The following is a 17,902-nucleotide window of genomic DNA, read 5'->3' as shown; positions in this document are numbered from 1 at the left end:
CAAACCCCCTGGACCCCTTCCTGTGGAACCTCAGCTGGGTGTTCCTGCTCCGGGGGGTTTGCACTGGATGAGCTTCCCAGGTCCCCTCCACCCCTCACACTCTGTCACTCTGTGACCACTCGTGTCCCCACGCTGCCTCTCTCCAGCAGTTCCCTTTTCCCCCGGAGTCCGCCGGGCCGGCAGGGGGCGCTGGCGGGCAGGCAGGCCCGTCCCGTCCCGTCCCCTCAGCCCCGTGAGGCGGCGGCGCGCGCAGCCCGGGGCCTCCCCCGCTCCGCCAGCTCCGCTCCGGCCCCGCGCAGGTGAGCGCCGACCCGGCCCCGGGAGCACCGGGAGCACCGGGCGGGGGAACCCCGGGCCCCCCGCGGCCTCCCCTGCGTCCCCGCGGCCTCCCCGGCACCCCGGGCCTGTCCCCCCGGCCTGGGCCGCGGCGGCGCCGTCACCCCGGGCAGGGGGGTTGAATGTGGGGGGGTCCCGGAGTCGGTTTTGCGGTCGCTCCGGGAGCTCAGTCCCCGGTCCCGGCCCGCGGTTCTTCCCGGGGAGCCGCCGCTTCCTCCCGGGCCCTCCGGGGCTCTGCGGGCCGCGCCGCCTCTTGGCGCAGGAAAATCGCCTTTTCCCCTTGTTTTTTTTCTTATTTTTGAAATATTTCTCCTTCTCCCCCGCAGCAGCCGCTCGGCCCCGAGCCCGCGGAGCCGCTGCCGCAAGATGAGCCGCCTGCGCTGCCCCGAGCGTCGGCATCCCCGGGCGGAGAGGCGGCCGGACGGGCCGGGATCGCTCCAGGTACGGCTGCTCCCCCTGCCCCTTCTCCTCCTTCCCCTTCTTCTCCTTTTCCTTCTCCCTCTTCCTCCTCTTCTTCTTCTTCCTCCCTCATCCTTCTCCCTCTCCTCCTCCTTCCTCCCCTCTTCTCCTCCTTCCTCCCCTCTTCTCCTCCTTCCTCCCCTCTTCTCCTCCTTCCTCCCCTCCTTCTTTCTTCCTCCCTCTCTTCTCCTGCTTCCTCCCTCTCTTCTCCTGCTTCCTCCCTCTCTTCTCCTGCTTCCTCCCTCTCTTCTCCTGCTTCCTCCCTCTCTTCTCCTCCTTCCTCCCCTCCTTCTCCTCCTTCCTCCTCTCCTTTCTTCCTCCCCTCTTCTCCTCCCTCCTCCCCTCCTTCTTTCTTCCTCCCCTCTTCTCCTCCTTCCTCCTCCCCTTCTCCCCCTCTCCCCTCCTTCCCCTTCTCCCCCTCTCCCCTCCTTCCCCTTCTCCCCCTCTCCCCTCCTTCCCCTTCTCCCCCTCTCCCCTCCTTCCCCTTCTCCCCCTCTCCCCTCCTTCCCCTTCTCCCCCTCTCCCCTCCTTCCCCTTCTCCCCCTCTCCCCTCCTTCCCCTTCTCCCCCTCTCCCCTCCTTCCCCTTCTCCCCTTCTCCCCTCCTTCCCCTTCTCCCCTTCTCCCCTCCTTCCCCTTCTCCCTCTCTCCCCTCCTTCCCCTTCTTCCTCTCTCCCCTCCTTCCCCTTCACCCTCTCCTTCCCCTTCCTGGGGACACGGTGACCACCACCCCCCAGCCACTGTCCCCAAATCCCCAGGGAGGACCCTGACCCCCCTGTCCTCCCAGCACATCCCACTCAGCACTAAGCCAAGCTCCCCGTGCAGGCCGAGCTTTGCAAAGCCCCGCTCAGCCACTCTTCCAGCAAATTTCCTCCCGTCATTTCTGAGGAGGCTTCACTGCCACCCCTGAGCCATCTGCTGCCCCTCGCGCTTTGGAATCGCCTAAAATATCCACTTAAAGAGCGGAGACATTGCGTAACGCGCTGGGTCGGTGGGCGCTGAGCCGGGTTAGTGATCCCACGATGCTTCCCCCCTCCCCAAAACTTCTGCTTTGGGTTGATAGCAACTTTAGTCATGATTAATAATAATTAATCGTTGCCTTTGCCGTCCTCTGCTTCTCTCCAACCCCTGGTTGGAGCGGCGTGGGGATGGAGCTGGGTACAGATGTGGGTGGGAGGGTTTGTCCGCACTTGGAATGGCTTTGCAAGGGGCTTCCTCACCAAAATGTTGCCCAAAAAGCCACCTTTTCCGAAGGGCTGAAGCGCTTTGCAGAGGTCAGGGGGGGTTTTAAGGCTCCCACCTTGCGGGAGGCGCAAGGACTTTGTGTAAAGCGATCACACCAAATATCAATAGTTTGCTGTGGGTGAGTGCTGGAAGTTGGCGGCATCGCTCCCATACGGAGCCCCGGGAGCCGTTCTTTACCGCGCTGCGTGGTTCACCCTTCTCCTGCTGCATTTCTCGCAGCCTGGCTGTGATTTGATCCGGATTTAGGGGGCGAGTCACTGCCCGAAGGCCAGCGGTGCTGAGCAAAACAAAAAGTAACGCGGCCTAATGGAGACCAGATGTCCTGGTGCAGCTTCATCCCGTCCCCCTGGTCGTGTGCCAGGGTTAATATTTCTTATTCCAATCAGGCAGGAGCGAGATCTTTCTCGTTTTGCTGTTCCCCCCTGAGGCTGCCGCTGTGTTCCCGTGGATCCCCCTCTGCTTTTGCCCCTTCCCGAGGGAGCCGCGCTCTCCGATGGCCGCACGGCTGCTTCCGTCTGTGCTAACAGGGGCTTTTCCTATTCCCCATTTAATCCGTGGCTTCGGGGCCGTTCCCCCAAAGAGAAACTTGGCCCGTTAGGGCCGTGGGTGGAGGACGAGCCGCGTGAACCCAGCTCAGCCTGTTTTCCAGCCCGGATTGCTTCACCGCCTGCAGTTTTAATCGCTGTTGGGACGGGGGGGGGTTCGCTGAGCCTCGAGACGTGAATTGATGCGTTTAACAACCGGAGATGCGAGCGGAGGAGAAACACAGCGAGGCCGAGGAGCGATTTTGGGGTGTGATAGGAGCAGGGATGAGTCCGATGGGCCCCCTCGTTGCGCTGTCACCGGAGACCGCGGCTTTGTGAGTGTTGGGGGGAGGTTGGAGAGTAAAATGGTCATAATAAGGAGTCAATGCGCTGATTTAAAACGAAACCCAAGGCGCCGCGTGGGTCTGGCAGCCGTGCCCGAGGTAGCGCTGCCGGCTCGTGGGCGGATTTATCTTGAGCAGCTCCCTAATCCGAGTTTAACCCGCTCGGCAGCTGCGAGCTCTGCCTGGCTCCGGTGTCACCGGCTCGGTGGCGAAAGGCTCCGTTTGTCACCCCGGTTGGCTCGGCAGGAGTGCCGGTGCCATTCCCGCTTGGCCCCAGTTCCCCGTCGGATCCTTCGCGCCGGCGCGGTGTTAATTGAAAAATTAACCCGTCTGCGCTTTTGTGGCGCAAAGCTAAGAAGGAAAACCAGCTTCCTTTGGCGGGCAGGGGCTCGGGGAGCTCATGACCACAAAAATCTGAAGCACGCGGGATTTGCGCTGGAGGGAAACGTCGCGTGTTGCACCGCGGGGCCGGGGCGAGCGCCGCTGGACTTTGGTCGGGATTTGGCACCTCCTGGTTAGAGCTGGAGCGCTTTGGGATCGAGGAGGAATGGGATCGGGGGGAAGCGGCTCCGGTAGAAACACCCCGCGTTCCCCTTTCCCCCGGCTCGGGAGCTGCTTTAGGGATAAACACATAAAGCAAGGTCGCTAAACTAATGGGGAAACATCTCAATATTTCAATATTAATAATCTCAGTATTCAGTCCCTTGTTCATTGGGTTTTAGAAGTGGAATTGAGTGCGAAGCGTTGGGCAGGACACGTAATCTCGGAGTTGGTGTCCGGACTTTGAACACAGGGACCTTTTCCCGACAACCCCGGCTCTCGCTCGGGCTCATCCAGCACAAAGGATTCCCCGTCCCAGCGCCACATCTCGCTGTCACCTACGCCTTAAACAAGCAAAACCAGCATGGCTAAGTGACATTTGTAGGGGGAAGCGGAGCCACCGGGACCCACGGCGCTGTGACCCCAGCGTTGCAAAAAAGAGCACAAAGCAACCTGCTGCTTTTTTCCCCCTTTTTCCGTCTCTTTTTGGCTCGCTCAGGTTTTTTATCGTCATGGTAACGGGGGAATTTTGTGTAATGGCTGATAGGCGCTTCCAGCTCGCTCAGGTCTGAGGGGAAGGCACCTCAAGGACCTTTAACCACCGCGACCGGCTCGGCCTCGTGCGCTGCCCGGGGCCACCGGCCCTCTCCAGACAAGAGGTTTGCGCCAAACCTGCGCTCGAGGTGCATCCCGGCGCCGATTCCTGTTTTCCCACCCTCCGTTTCTCCTCCGACGCCTCTATCGCTGATTCTTTTTGTCTGTTTTCTTGCCATTTCCAGCTTTGAAGCACACGGACCCGCCGCTGCTATGGGCGACTCGGTGGCGGATCCGGGGAGCGCCGGGACGTCCCTCAGCGTCATCGCGGAAGGTGTCGGCGAGCTGGCCGTCATCGACCCCGAGGTGGCCAAGAAGGCCTGCGAGGAGGTCCTGGAGAAGGTGAAGCTGCTGCACGGCGCCTGCTCGGACACCGCGGCAGAGCCAGCGCCACGCACCGCGGCGGATTTGGCCAACGGAGACGTCGGGGATGGCTGCGAGATCCGGTGCTTGGATGATCCGCCCGGCGCGGGCTCCAGGATCAGGGAGGAGGACGAGGCGGCCGCCAACACGGTGAAAGGCGCCCGCAAACGGCAGAAGAACAACTCGGCCAAGCAATCCTGGCTCCTCCGGCTCTTTGAGTCCAAACTCTTTGATATTTCCATGGCCATTTCGTACCTGTACAACTCAAAGGAACCCGGCGTGCAGGCTTACATCGGGAACAGGTTGTTCTGCTTCAGGAACGAGGAGGTTGACTTCTACCTGCCGCAGCTGCTCAACATGTACATCCACATGGACGAGGACGTGGGGGACGCCATCAAACCCTACATCGTGCACCGCTGCCGGCAGAGCATCAACTTCTCGCTGCAGTGCGCCCTGCTGCTGGGCGCCTACTCCTCCGACATGCACATCTCCACCCAGCGACACTCCCGCGGGACCAAGCTGCGCAAGCTCATCCTCTCGGACGAGCTGAAGCCGGCTCACAAGAAGAGGGAGCTGCCGTCGCTGAGCCCGGCGCCCGACACGGGCTTGTCCCCTTCTAAAAGGACTCACCAGAGGTCCAAATCGGACGCCACCGTCACCATCAGCCTGAGCAGCAACCTGAAGCGCACAGCCAGCAATCCCAAAGTGGAGAGCGAGGAGGAGGTAAGGTTGGGGTTCTCCGCGGCCGCTGGTTCGCGTCGTGTGGCTCCTTCTTGAACGCGTGGGGTTTTTTGGGTCGTGGTTGCTGCAAAGGGTTGAATTGTTGTTTTGTGGGTGTCTAAAAGTGCTGCACACTGGTGGGTTGCACCCCATGGTGCTGGTTGTCCGGGGGGGATTTTCCTCGGTGCGACGGGCAGGGAGGACATTTGGTGCCTTCGATGTGAGGCAGAAATTTGGGTGAGGATGACCGAGTCACTTCCTATGTCACTGAATTGTGGTCAATGGGGCAGAGTCCAGTTGAGGCCTGGATCCAGTGCAGTGCCTCAGGGGGCAGTGCTGGGAACAGCACTATTCAATATATTCATCAATGATTTGGATGCGGGAATAGAGTGAGTGTCAGCGAGTTTGCTGGTGACACCAAGCTGGGAGGAGTGGGTGACACTGGAAGCTGTGCTGCCATCAGAGACCTGGACAGGCTGAGAGCTGGGGGGGAGAAAGGGAATGAAATAGAACAAGGGCAAGGGTAGAGTCTGGAAACTGGGCAGGAACAACCCCAGGTTGCAGTGTAAGTTGGGAATGAGCTGTTGGAGCAGTGAAAAGGGAGCTGGGGGTCCTGGGGCCAGCAGGGTGAGCATGAGCCAGCACTGGGCCCTTGTGGCCAGGAAGCCAATGGGACCTGGGGTGGGTTAGAAGGGGGTGCTCAGTGGGTCAGAGAGGTTCTCCTGCCCCTCTGCTCTGCCCTGGGGAGACCACACCTGGAATATTGTGTCCAGTTGTGGCCCCTCAGCTCCAGAAGGACAGGGAACTGCTGCAGAGAGTCCAGCGCAGCCACCAAGATGCTGGAGGGAGTGGAGCATCTCCCGGGTGAGGAAAGGCTGAGGGAGCTGGGGCTCTGGAGCTGGAGAAGAGGAGACTGAGGGGGGACTCATTGCTGGGGATCAAGATGGAAAGGGGCAGTGTCAGGAGGATGGAGCCAGGCTCTGCTGGGTGACACCAGTGACAGGACAAGGGGCAATGGGTGCAAACTGGAACACAGGAGGTTCCGCTGGAAGATGAGAAGCAACTTGTTGGGGGTGAGGGTGGCAGAGCCTGGCCCAGGCTGCCCAGGGAGGTTGTGGAGTCTCCTTCTCTGCAGACATTCAAACCTGCCTGGACCCCTTCCTGTGGAACCTCAGCTGGGTGTTCCTGCTCCGGGGGGATTGCACTGGATGGGCTTCCCAGGTCCCTTCCACCCCTGATGTTCTGGGGTTCTGTGAATTCCCACACCCCAGCCGCTCTCTCTGTTACACTCTGGCTGTTGTAAATCTGGTTTCCTCCGTGTCCCGACTTGTTCAGACTTAGCAATGAGGTTTAATTGCAGGCAGAACAAGCCGTGGGCAGATAAACCAAAGGCTTCGCCAAACCCTGCTTGGGCTTTCTGCCTCTTTTGGGCAGCGGGGGCCGGTGTGGAGCCAGGTGGGGTCAATGACTCTTGGGTGTCTCTGTGGGGTGGAAAACAGGACATGCCGAGGTCTCTTGTGCTCGCGGCCGCTTGAATAATGCAAAGCGAAGCTTTCCATGAATGATGGATGAGAGCGGCGCTGCCAAGGGCTCCTCTTGGCGACGTCTGAAATGCATTTTGATCACCGGGCGAGCTGTTTAAATGCTCACGGCGCTGAAATACAAGAGGGGGCTCCTAAAGGTGCCTCCGTCCTTCGCTACCATTCTGGATTAGCTGAGTCAGACCCAAAGCCGGTATTAACGCTGCTTAAGGGAAGAAATCCCAATCCCCACGTTGGTTTTAGAGCGTGGTGGGGCCGGATGGGGTGGATCTGGCTTTTCCCCTCTCTTAGGCGTCCGGAACGTCGTTTTAATGGTATAAATTTACTTGGTGCTCGCCGCGTTTCATGAATGCGAAGGAAAAGCCGCGAGCTTGAAATGCGCATCGACTCGGCCGTCCCTCCGCTTTCCAGGCTGGTTTTGCGTTTCTCCGACCTAAAAACAAAGCCCGGATTAAATGTCGCGGAGCCGCTCGGTGTTGGGTTTTCAAGGTGAGGGGAGGAGCTCAACAGAACCCAATAAATCACAGCGCCTGAGTCTGGGCTCAGGAGCGAGATCGAGGTTCAAAGTGCGCAGAGCGGGTGGGGAGAAGCGGCTTTTGAGTTGGATTTAGTGGGTTTGCGGTCGCCGGCTGATCCAGAGCGGCTCCGTTTAAACGGGAAACGTTTGGCCCAACTGGTTCCTTTAGTCAAATAAAAAGGAAATCTAATTAGGAAACCGCTAATTGAATCATCAGTTGAGGTCCGCGCGTTGACTCCCCAACACCTTAAACTCAGCACTAAGCGTTGGTTTAAGGGCAGGATTTGCTGAGCCTAAATCTGAGGGGGATTTGGAAACTCTGCCCTTGCTCGTTGCAAACGCCATTATTTCCTATGTAATTAGCGGATCACTAATTACCACCCTGAGCCCAGCCCCTTGTGTTGCTTTTTGGGCAGTGGGTTAAAACCAATTCCCCACTGGTTCTTAAGGGCGCAAAGCTCTATTATTATATTTTTGGTTGCTTTTTGCTTGAAATAATGGATTTACAGGCCGATTCGAACCGTCTCATCCATCGTGGAAATAGTTAAATTGTCAGGTTTATTAATCTTTATGGATGTTTCCATAGGGTTGATTTTATCTGCTGAAATGAGAAGGTAAATTAGAGCCAAGGGAATTAACACCAAGTGGTTTCGAAGGTGCTTTTGGGGCAGAAATCGGCACAACGTGACCCAAAGAAGTCGGGTTTAGGGGCGTTTAGGGGTAGATTCTGCCCAGAACCATCAGCCCCGCTCCCCGTTTGCTCCCTGATTAAAACGCCGCCAAATTGTGATGGGGGGGAGAAGGAAACGCACCCGAACCAAAACGAAGCGGCGAGTGCTGGTTGGGAATGGAGAAGCCGGAGCTAAACTGTTGCTTTCTCTCCTGTCTCCTGTGACCGCCCCGTCCCCAGGAGCTCTCCTCCAGCTCGGAAAGTCTCCATAGGTCATGTTCTCCCGTAAGTGGCCGGTCTGTCCGTCCGTCCGTCCGTCCGACCCCCCGCCTGGCCCCCCGCAGCAGCATCTCCTCTGCCACCCGCACAGCGCGTCCCCAGCACAGCGGCACCTCCTGTGACCCCTACACCGTGTCCCCAGCACAGCGGCACCTCCTGTGACCCCCACACCGTGTCCCCAGCACAGCGGCACCTCCTGTGACCCCCACACCGTGTCCCCAGCACAGCGGCACCTCCTGTGACCCCCACACCGTGTCCCCAGCACAGTGGCATCTCCTGTGACCCCCACACTGTGTCCCCAGCACAGCGGCACCTCCTGTGACCCCACCCCGTGTCCCCAACCCAGCAGCATCTCCTTTGCCCCAAACTCCATGTCCCCAACCCAGCAGCACCGTGTCCCCACTGCAGCGGCATCTCCCGTGTCCCCTAAACTCCATGTCCCCAACCCACCAACTCCATGTCCCCAACCCAGCATCATCTTCTCTACCACCCAAACTCCGTGTCCCCAACCCTGCAGCACCGTGTCCCCACCTCAGTGGCATCTCCTGTGCCCCCAACCCAGCAGCATCTCCTGTGCCCCAAACTCCATGTCCCCAACCCAGCAGCATCTCTTGTGACCCCAAACTCTGTGTCCCCAACCTACCAACACCATGTCCCCAACCCAGCAGCACCTCCTGTCCCCCCACCCCGTGTCCCCACCCCCTGCTCCGCGTGTCCCCCCCACCGGCCCCGGGAAACGCAGCTTTGGGCAAACCCATTGGTTTGGCTCCAATCCGGCCACACGACCCCGAGGAGCTGGGGGTGCCCTGGGGGAGCTCACATCTCACCCCCCCTAAAAATCATCAAAACACAAAGCAAAGGAGAGAGGAACCTTGCATGGGCCAGGCAGATGGAAGAGGAAATGCTGTTTCCTTCGATTTGAATGAAAATCTTCTCTTCTCGATGAGATTTAATTTGCTTTTCTCCCACAAATCGGTTCTCCCCCCTTCTACCCTTTTTCCCCGAAAATAAGACAGGGTCGGTATTAATTTTTGCTCCAAAAGATGCTGACTTTTTCACATGTATAGCTACCTCTAGGGCTTATTTTTGGAGTAGGGCTTAAATTTTGAGCATCCTCAAAAAATCCCCAAACAAATCCCACTAGGGCTTCATTTTGGGGTAGGTCTTATTTTCGGGGAAACGGGTGAAGCATTGAGCTTTGTTCTTTCAATCAAAACCCAGCGTCTCCCTGATGTTTTGCCTTCAAAACGAGCCCTTTGCATTGTATTTCTATTTGGAATCAGCAGCATCTTGAAGCGGCGCGAGGCTGGGGGGGGCCGGGTAGGACGTGGGGGTCCCCGTTCCCCTTTGCCCCCCACTTTTAGGTAAAAGTTGCTTTACTTTGCAAATCGCGGGTGGCGATTTCTCCTCCCTTTGGACCCAGATTATTTATTAAACCCTGTATCAAACTGAGTCATTTCTAAATCCCGGTTATCGGTGCCGGTGAATCGGCGGCACCGCTGGGGTGTTTCCAACCCTTGAGTGCATGGGGGTGCTGGTTCTTGGGGCGGTTTTGCCGTAGAAAGCGGAGATTTGGGGCTGTTTTGGGGATAATATCAGGGATGTGCGAACCCTGGGGAGCAGGAGGTGCTTGGAATATCGTCCCGCTTTGCGCAGAACTGGATTAAATCAAGAGCGAGATCTTGGGTTCAACGCATTGCCAGGAGGATTTGGGACGGCCAAACCGCTTCCCACCCACCCTTTCCCAAAAGGGACCCCCCCAGCCCCATCTTTCTCGTTTCCTTTGCGTCGCTCGGCGGTGACTCCTTGGCTTCCCCTTCTCCCGCTTGTTGCATGTGCGTTTCCAGCATGATTGCGCCGAGTTTCATTCTGCACCCGCAACGGCAAAAATCAGCCGTGGTCGTGATTTAAACGCTCGGGACAAAGCGGAGCGAAGGGCTCGGGTTAACCTATGGGGGTCCGAGGGGCTTCAGTTTGATCTTGAGATGATGGGATTGAGCAATCGATAAAGTAAAGAGAAAATAAAGCGGGGAACGAGGCTGATTTGTGCTGGGGGATCCGCGGGTTTCTGGTGGGGATGGAATTTTGGGGAGGATGTGTGGCAAAAGCGATTTGATGCTGCTCTGCCTGCGGTTGACGAGCCGGACAGGAGCGTCATCCAAGAGGGAGGGACGGGAAGCACCTTTGGGGTTAATCCCGGTGATTTTAGCCCATGGAGCCTGTTTGCAAACCCCACCGATGTCTCCTCAACCCCCTCACCTTTCTAACTCTCCCCCCCACGACCCCCCCAGCCCGTCAGACTCGCTCCCGAGCGGGAGTTCATCAAGTCCCTGATCGCCATCGGGAAGCGCTTGGCCACCCTGCCCACCAAAGAGCAGAAGACGCAGCGGCTCATCTCGGAGCTCTCGCTGCTCAACCACAAACTGCCGGCGCGCGCCTGGCTCCCCACCGCCGGCTTCGACCACCACGTGGTGCGCGTGCCGCACACCCAGGCCGTCGTCCTCAACTCCAAGGACAAGGTAGGATGGTGACTTTTGGGCCTTTTCCCTCCGAAAGCTGCTTTTTGCTTCGGAAGGTGGGGTTTTGTCCTTGGGGTGGGCATCTAATTGCCATAAAGACCCTGTGCAAGAGTTAAGAGCGTTGCGCTGCCTCCTGTAGCCTCTGGGGCTCTGGAGCTTGAGAAGAGGAGACTGAGGGGGGACTCATTGCTGGGGATCAAGATGGAAAGGGGCAGTGTCAGGAGGATGGAGCCAGGCTCTGCTGGGTGACACCAGTGACAGGACAAGGGGCAATGGCTGCAAACTGGAACACAGGAGGTTCCGCTGGAAGATGAGAAGCAACTTGTTGGGGGTGAGGGTGGCAGAGCCTGGCCCAGGCTGCCCAGGGAGGTTGTGGAGTCTCCTTCTCTGCAGACATTCAAACCCCCTGGACCCCTTCCTGTGGAACCTCAGCTGGGTGTTCCTGCTCCGGGGGGATTGCACTGGATGGGCTTTGGGGTCCCTTCAACCCCTGATATTCTGGGATTCTGATAACACACATTTTGCACCCCCCCAGGCTCCCTATTTAATCTACGTTGAAGTACTTGAATGTGACAATTTCGACACCGCGAATGTGCCCGCCCGCATCCCCGAGAACCGCATCCGCAGCACCCGCTCGGCCGAGAACCTCCCGGAGTGCGGCATCACCCACGAGCAGAGAACCGGCAGCTTCTCCACCGTCCCCAACTACGACAACGACGACGAGGCTTGGTCCGTGGACGACATCGTGGAGCTGCAGGTGGAGGTGAGTCGAGCGCCCGGCGGCGGGGACGGCGGCTCGGAACGGCCGCCGCATCCCACCTCTGGCGCCTTTTCCCACCTGGCAGCTGCCGGAGATCCACACCAACAGCTGCGACAACATCTCGCAGTTCTCGGTGGACAGCATCACCAGCCAGGAGAGCCGCGAGCCCGTCTTCATCGCCGCCGGTGACATCAGGTGAGGCCAACGCCGGTTACAACCGAAATTTTCGAGATTTGTCTGCTAGATTTGTGCAATCTCTGGGTGGCAAGACCCCTAAATTGAAGGCTGGGCTGGTGCAGCTGCCCCCGCGCAGCTTTCCCCTCCCTGGCTCTGGGTTTGGGGTGAATCCCTGAGATTCACAGGGTGGTAAAGGCTCCGGGAGAGCGTGGGGACGGTGTTTTCTCTCTGGACGCCGCGGTTCGCTCCGTAACGGCCGCGTTCGGCAGGCGGCGGCTCTCGGAGCAGCTGGCGCACACCCCCACCGCCTTCCGGAGGGACCCCGAGGACCCATCGGCCGTCGCGCTCAAGGAGCCCTGGCAGGAGAAAGTCAGGTAGGGCCGGAAGGGACGCGGGTGACGGGATGGGACGGGCACCGCGGGGACTTTGGACAGCACGGAAACACAAGGAAATGGCTCCGTGGCCTTGACTTTGGGCCCTGAGGGGAGGGCAGAGAGCGGCGGGTGCGCCCGAGCAGGGAGAGGATCAGAATCCACGGCGGGTTTGCTGCCCTGGGATCGGGGCGTCACCAGGTATTCACAGGCATCTTTTCTATCAGAGGAGTTTGACCTGGTGCAGAATAAACTGGGTTGTGTTCCTCATCAGTAATTGCACATCCAACGCTCAAATTTCAACCTGAGCAAGAGCCCTCCGGGCTCTATAAACCCGCGGGTTTGTCTGCGTTGTGCGTGGGAGCTGCTGTTGTGCAGAGCTCTGTGGTACCGGGGCCCACGCAGCCCTGGGTGTGGCCCCCCCCATGCTCCTGTTCTTGTCCCATATTAATGAAATATAACAAGTGTAGAGTGTTCTATCTGGGCAGGAACAACCCCAGGTTCCAGTGTGAGTTGGGAATGAGCTGTTGGAGCAGTGAAAAGGGAGCTGGGGGTCCTGGGGCCAGCAGGGTGAGCATGAGCCAGCACTGGGCCCTTGTGGCCAGGAAGCCAATGGGACCTGGGGTGGGTTAGAAGGGGGTGCTCAGTGGGTCAGAGAGGTTCTCCTGCCCCTCTGCTCTGCCCTGGGGAGACCACACCTGGAATGTTGTGTCCAGTTGTGGCCCCTCAGCTCCAGAAGGACGGGGAACTGCTGGAGAGAGTCCAGCACAGCCACCAAGATGCTGGAGGGAGTGGAGCATCTCCCGTGTGAGGAAAGGCTGAGGGAGCTGGGGCTCTGGAGCTGGAGAAGAGGAGACTGAGGGGGGACTCATTGCTGGGGATCAAGATGGAAAGGGGCAGTGTCAGGAGGATGGAGCCAGGCTCTGCTGGGTGACACCAGTGACAGGACAAGGGGCAATGGGTGCAAACTGGAACACAGGAGGTTCCGCTGGAAGATGAGAAGCAACTTGTTGGGGGTGAGGGTGGCAGAGCCTGGCCCAGGCTGCCCAGGGAGGTTGTGGAGTCTCCTTCTCTGCAGACATTCAAACCCCCTGGACCCCTTCCTGTGGAACCTCAGCTGGGTGTTCCTGCTCCGGGGGGATTGCACTGGATGAGCTTTGGGGTCCCTTCAACCCCTCATGTTCTGTGATTCCCCACAGGAGGATCCGTGAAGGGTCCCCCTATGGCCACCTGCCCTCCTGGCGCCTCCTCTCCGTCATCGTCAAGTGTGGGGATGACCTGCGCCAGGAGCTCTTGGCGTTCCAGGTCCTCAAGCAGTTGCAGGTGAGGGGGCGAGGGCCATGTGGGGGCCGCACCGCCCGGGGGGGTCCCTGAGGGATTTTCTCGCTCTCTCCCGCAGTCCATCTGGGAACAGGAGCGCGTCCCGCTCTGGATCAAGCCATACAAAATCCTCGTCATCTCCGCCGACAGCGGCATGATCGAGCCCGTGGTGAACGCCGTGTCCATCCACCAAATCAAGAAGCAATCGCTGCTCTCGCTGCTGGATTATTTCCTGCAGGAACACGGGAATTACAACACCGAGTCCTTCCTGACGGCGCAGAGGAACTTTGTGCAGAGCTGCGCCGGTTACTGCCTGGTGTGCTACCTGCTGCAGGTCAAGGACAGGCGAGTCCCCGCGGTGCCATTGCGGCTTTTCCCCGCGATCCATCATTTTGTCCCTGGGTTTGGCGGGGAAATCGCGCCGTGCGCAAAGCTTAACGGGCCGGTTCCCCTCTCCCGCGCAGGCACAACGGCAACATCTTGCTGGATGCGGACGGACACATCATCCACATCGACTTCGGCTTCATCCTGTCCAGCTCCCCCAGGAATCTCGGCTTTGAGACGTCGGCCTTCAAGCTCACCACGGAATTCGTGGATGTGAGTGAATGGAGGGGATGGGACGTGACGCTGCAGCGGGTTTGTCACCCTCGGGGGCTCCTGGGCCACCTCGGCCCGGCCGCTCTCAGGACTGGGACACTGGGGGTGTCTGTTTGAAGTGACCCCCCCCCAAAATGCCCCGCAGGTCATGGGCGGGCTGGACGGGGACATGTTCAACTACTACAAGATGCTGATGCTGCAGGGGCTCATTGCTGCCCGCAAGCACATGGACAAAGTGGTGCAGATCGTGGAGATCATGCAGCAAGGTAAGAGGAGGAATAGAGTGAGTGTCAGCCAGTTTGCTGGTGACACCAAGCTGGGAGGAGTGGGTGACACTGGAAGCTGTGCTGCCATCAGAGACCTGGACAGGCTGAGAGCTGGGGGGGAGAAATGGAATGAAATAGAACAAGGGCAAGGGTAGAGTCTGGAATCTGGGCAGGAACAACCCCAGGTTCCAGTGTGAGTTGGGAATGAGCTGTTGGAGCAGTGAAAAGGGAGCTGGGGGTCCTGGGGCCAGCAGGGTGAGCATGAGCCAGCACTGGGCCCTTGTGGCCAGGAAGCCAATGGGACCTGGGGTGGGTTAGAAGGGGGGGTCAGTGGGTCAGAGAGGTTCTCCTGCCCCTCTGCTTTGCCCTTGAAAAAAGGGTTTATCTCACATACTATCAGGATATATTGGGGAACATATAGATATACATAATGTAATCTATACAGCCATAGCACCCTGAGAATGCCCCATCTTGTCTGATCCGGGAAGCTAAGCAGGGTCGGGCCCGGTCAGTGCTTGGATGGGAGACCAGCTGGGAACAGCGGGTGCTGTGGGCTGAGCCAGCACTGGGCTTCTTCTCCATGAGCGCCCAAAACCAGTGCCATAAATGGTGACAAAGGGGGACAGAAGCCACCAACCCGTGTCCCTGTGTCCCGCAGGGTCGCAGCTCCCCTGTTTCCACGGCTCGTCCACCATCCGCAACCTGAAGGAGCGTTTCCACATGAACATGACGGAGGAGCAGCTGCAGCTGCTGATCGAGCAGATGGTGGACGGCAGCATGCGCTCCATCACCACCAAGCTCTACGACGGCTTCCAGTACCTCACCAACGGCATCATGTGAGGGCTCCTCGGGGTGGGGGACAAGGACATCACGTCGCAGCCTCTTCCCGGGGCCGCTTTGGCCAAGACTCCTCGACCAAATGAAACGAGGAAAGCAAAGAAACGACAAAAAACAACCAACCCCAGAAACCAAAATCCAAGCGAAAACGGATCAGGCGGTAACGGTGTCGCGCGGGGGTGACGCCAGCGAGGGGCCAGGGACCGCGCGCCCATCAGTGTTACTGAATGTCCCCTGAATGTCCCCGCAAGACGTTGAGGACCTTGGTGGGGGGGACAGACATGGGCCTGGCCCCCCCCGTTTGGCATCTGCTGTGACTCGAGCTGCTGCTCACGGTGACCCCCGCATGTCCCCCCCCCACGGTCCCATTTGCCACCCACCCGCCGCCCCTTTTGTTTCTCGCACCCCCACATGGGGCTGGTGCCCCCCGGCTGTCACCTCTCGCCCCCTCGAGCACCTTTTGGTTTGACTCCGTTCCAGGAATTTGGGACTGTGCCCCCCCCTCTGTGTCCCTTTTGCAATAATTTCTCTGCTGCTTTTCCTTAGGGGCGGGGGGGTTGACCCCTTTTCCCCACTGGGGTGGCTGGGGGGGGGGTGGGCAGAGCCAGCGCTGCACCCCCAAAATTCCACCCCCCTCCCCGCTCCCTATTTTTGCTTTAAGAGCAGTGACCCCCCCCCATATCCCCCCCGTCCCGCTGCAGCGTCCCCCCCATTTCTTTGTTTAGCACTAATCTGTCCCATTGCTTCTTTAGCATTAAAAACCCCACCCCACTTCTCTTTTTAAAAACCTGGTGGCCACCAACCACCTTGGGGTGGGGGGGGGCAGGAATTAGGGACAGAACGGGGCGGGGGGGTCCCCACCCCGCGGCCATAGGGGATCACAGGCCTCACTTTGAGGGGGGTCCCCCCCTCCCCGTGTTGCAGTGAGGGGCTCAGAGGAGCCCTATGGGGATGTGGAGGGGGGGAAACCCCTTTTTTGGGGCAGGACCAACACCCTTGTGCTGGGGGGGGGGCGGACACCCACCCCCCCCAGCCCCGCGGGGCCAGGTAAGCAAGACAGGGCACAGCAGGGGTTAAACCACTAAAAGTTTAATTAATTGCGTTATTACTACAAGAATAAATGATACCTGAGAGCTCTGCAGTGCCCGGAGTTTGACTGTAGCATCAGCACGACCCTAAAAACAAAGAGCACGGCCCCCCCCCCCCCACCCCTAACCCCCCCCCGTTTTGAACCGAAATCACTCTAAAGGCACTGAAGTGCTTGAAAACCAAGAGATTACAAAGCGATTCGTTTCCTTCCTCTAAAAGTCGTAGAAACTTTAGGTTCTTCTCTATTATTAAACAGCATTTACACGTTCACGGCCCCACACGCTCGGGGAGGGGGGGACAAAGGGGGTTTTGGGAAGCGTTTGGTTGCTTTAGAGGTTAAAAACCACCCCCCTGTGTCTTGTGGCGTTGGTTGAATCCAACCCAGCGCTTCAAGCCAAGGAAAAGCAACCAAAGGCCAAGCCCAGCAAACAGAAATCAACCCAAACCCCAAAACAACACCAAAAACAACCCCCCCACCCCCCAAATCACAACAGTAGTTTTCTGGTTGTTACTTTTAGTGTATGATACAACTTTACAAAGCTCGTTAGCGGGTGGTTATTCACAAGGAAATGATGAGAAAGCCCCAGCGACACCGTTTGGGGCTGGGTTTTGCTCCTTTTCTCCCCCAAAGGGATCGAGACCCTCACGGGGACGCGGGTGGGGTGGTGGTGACACCAGCGGGTGACACCGGTTCCCCCCGGACTCACCGTCAGTGGTTCGGCAGTGGGGTCTCCATCGTTTGGCCTCCGCCGCCCCCAATTCTGCTCCTCTTCCTCTTCTTCCTCCCCACCGGGAGCGGCCGAGCCACCTCGAGTCCACGCGGTGATAGCGAGAAGGGACCTGGGGGCTGCGGGGCTGGAACCGGCTCCCAAATGAGCAACATTCGAAGGGGGAGCTTAAAACTAACACAACAAAACAAGGTGGACGTTGCTGGGATGTTGGCAGCACAGACGTCTCTGTCCTGCGCCGAAGTGGCCCCGGGGACCGCGGTCACGATTCGCCGGTGGAGAGGAGCCCGGGGTTGGCACCGGCGGTGCGGGGCGGGATGGGATGGGATGGGACGCCGAGGACAGAGCAGCGAGCGGCGAACAAACCGTGTGGTCTCCCCATGAAGCCGCGGCGCGTCCGGACTCGGCCCTTTGTGCCCCGGGCGATCCGGCGAGCGAAAGGCTCCGGCGCAGATCAGCTTCTCTCTTGGCGGCTCCACGATGCGAACCGGAGGAGGGACGGAGGACACGGGCTCAGCGTGGCTCCATGCCCATTATTTACAGGTGTTGGGTTCCCCCGGTGGCGGCGCTAGTTCTCGGGGCTGGCGTTCTGCCGGGCGCGGATGAAGGCCATGCCGTGCGTGCGGAAATGCGTCTTGAGGTTGAGCTGGGTGTCGAAGCAGCGGCCGCACACCTTGCAGGAGAGTTTGCCGTCGGGCGCGTGCTGCGCGGCGCCGTCCCGGGGGCTGCGCGGCCCCGGTTCCTCCGGCTCCCCCGCGCTCCTCTTCTTCTTGTGGGTGATGAAGCGGTGGCGGTTGAGCGAGACCTGGGAGGTGAAGCAGAGCCCGCACTCGCGGCACTGGTGGGAGCTCTCGTCAGTCCGGTGCTGGGGGATGTGCTCCTGGAAGTCGGCGGAGCTGCTGGCCAGGTAACCGCACTTTCGGCAGCGGAAAGGGGCCTTGCGCTCGCCCTTGTGCGTTTTGGAAGGGGGGGTGGTGCTGTCGGGCTCCTCGCTGCACGAGTCGCCCTCGTCCGAGGAAAGTTTGCGCTTCCGAGCGGACACCTGCGGGAGGGCGGCGTCAGGGGTTTCCTCGCGTCCTCGGACACCTTCAACCCGCCCAAACCCTCC

The 17,902-nt window shown here is 59.3% G+C and overlaps 2 protein-coding genes across 8 annotated transcripts in view; one reads left to right on the top strand and one right to left on the bottom strand.

The window, feature by feature from the left end:
- The first annotated feature begins 183 nt into the window (after positions 1–183).
- PI4KB (phosphatidylinositol 4-kinase beta) lies at positions 184–16,110 on the top strand. Of its 4 annotated transcripts, XM_071800418.1 has the most exons (13): positions 184–299; positions 663–777; positions 4,226–5,126; positions 8,092–8,136; positions 10,422–10,649; positions 11,185–11,412; positions 11,495–11,604; positions 11,856–11,960; positions 13,157–13,280; positions 13,357–13,622; positions 13,742–13,874; positions 14,020–14,140; positions 14,799–16,110. In XM_071800418.1, the coding sequence occupies exons 3-13, from the start codon at positions 4,254–4,256 to the stop codon at positions 14,978–14,980; spliced, it is 2,415 nt and encodes an 804-aa protein (XP_071656519.1). In that variant the 5' UTR covers positions 184–299; positions 663–777; positions 4,226–4,253; the 3' UTR covers positions 14,981–16,110. The 4 variants fall into 4 exon arrangements, with proteins under 4 accessions (XP_071656519.1, XP_071656517.1, XP_071656518.1 ...); XM_071800416.1 differs by lacking the exons at positions 184–299; positions 663–777 and adding an exon at positions 2,491–2,897; XM_071800420.1 differs by lacking the exons at positions 184–299; positions 663–777 and adding an exon at positions 3,791–4,105.
- Positions 16,051–17,902, bottom strand: part of ZNF687 (zinc finger protein 687) — a 13,661-nt gene continuing 11,809 nt past the window's right edge. For all 4 annotated transcript variants that reach the window (XM_065857511.2, XM_071800414.1, XM_071800415.1 and 1 more), the window contains exon 9: positions 16,051–17,836. In XM_065857511.2, coding sequence (XP_065713583.1) covers positions 17,363–17,836 — 474 coding nt within the window. In that variant the 3' untranslated portion in view covers positions 16,051–17,362. The remainder of the gene's footprint in view (positions 17,837–17,902) is intronic.

This window comes from Patagioenas fasciata, chromosome 30 (genome assembly GCF_037038585.1).
Source record: "Patagioenas fasciata isolate bPatFas1 chromosome 30, bPatFas1.hap1, whole genome shotgun sequence".
NCBI classification, from domain to species: domain Eukaryota; kingdom Metazoa; phylum Chordata; class Aves; order Columbiformes; family Columbidae; genus Patagioenas; species Patagioenas fasciata.
The sequence above is the reverse complement of the archived record's forward strand: the minus strand, read 5'-3'. Positions and strand labels throughout refer to the sequence as shown.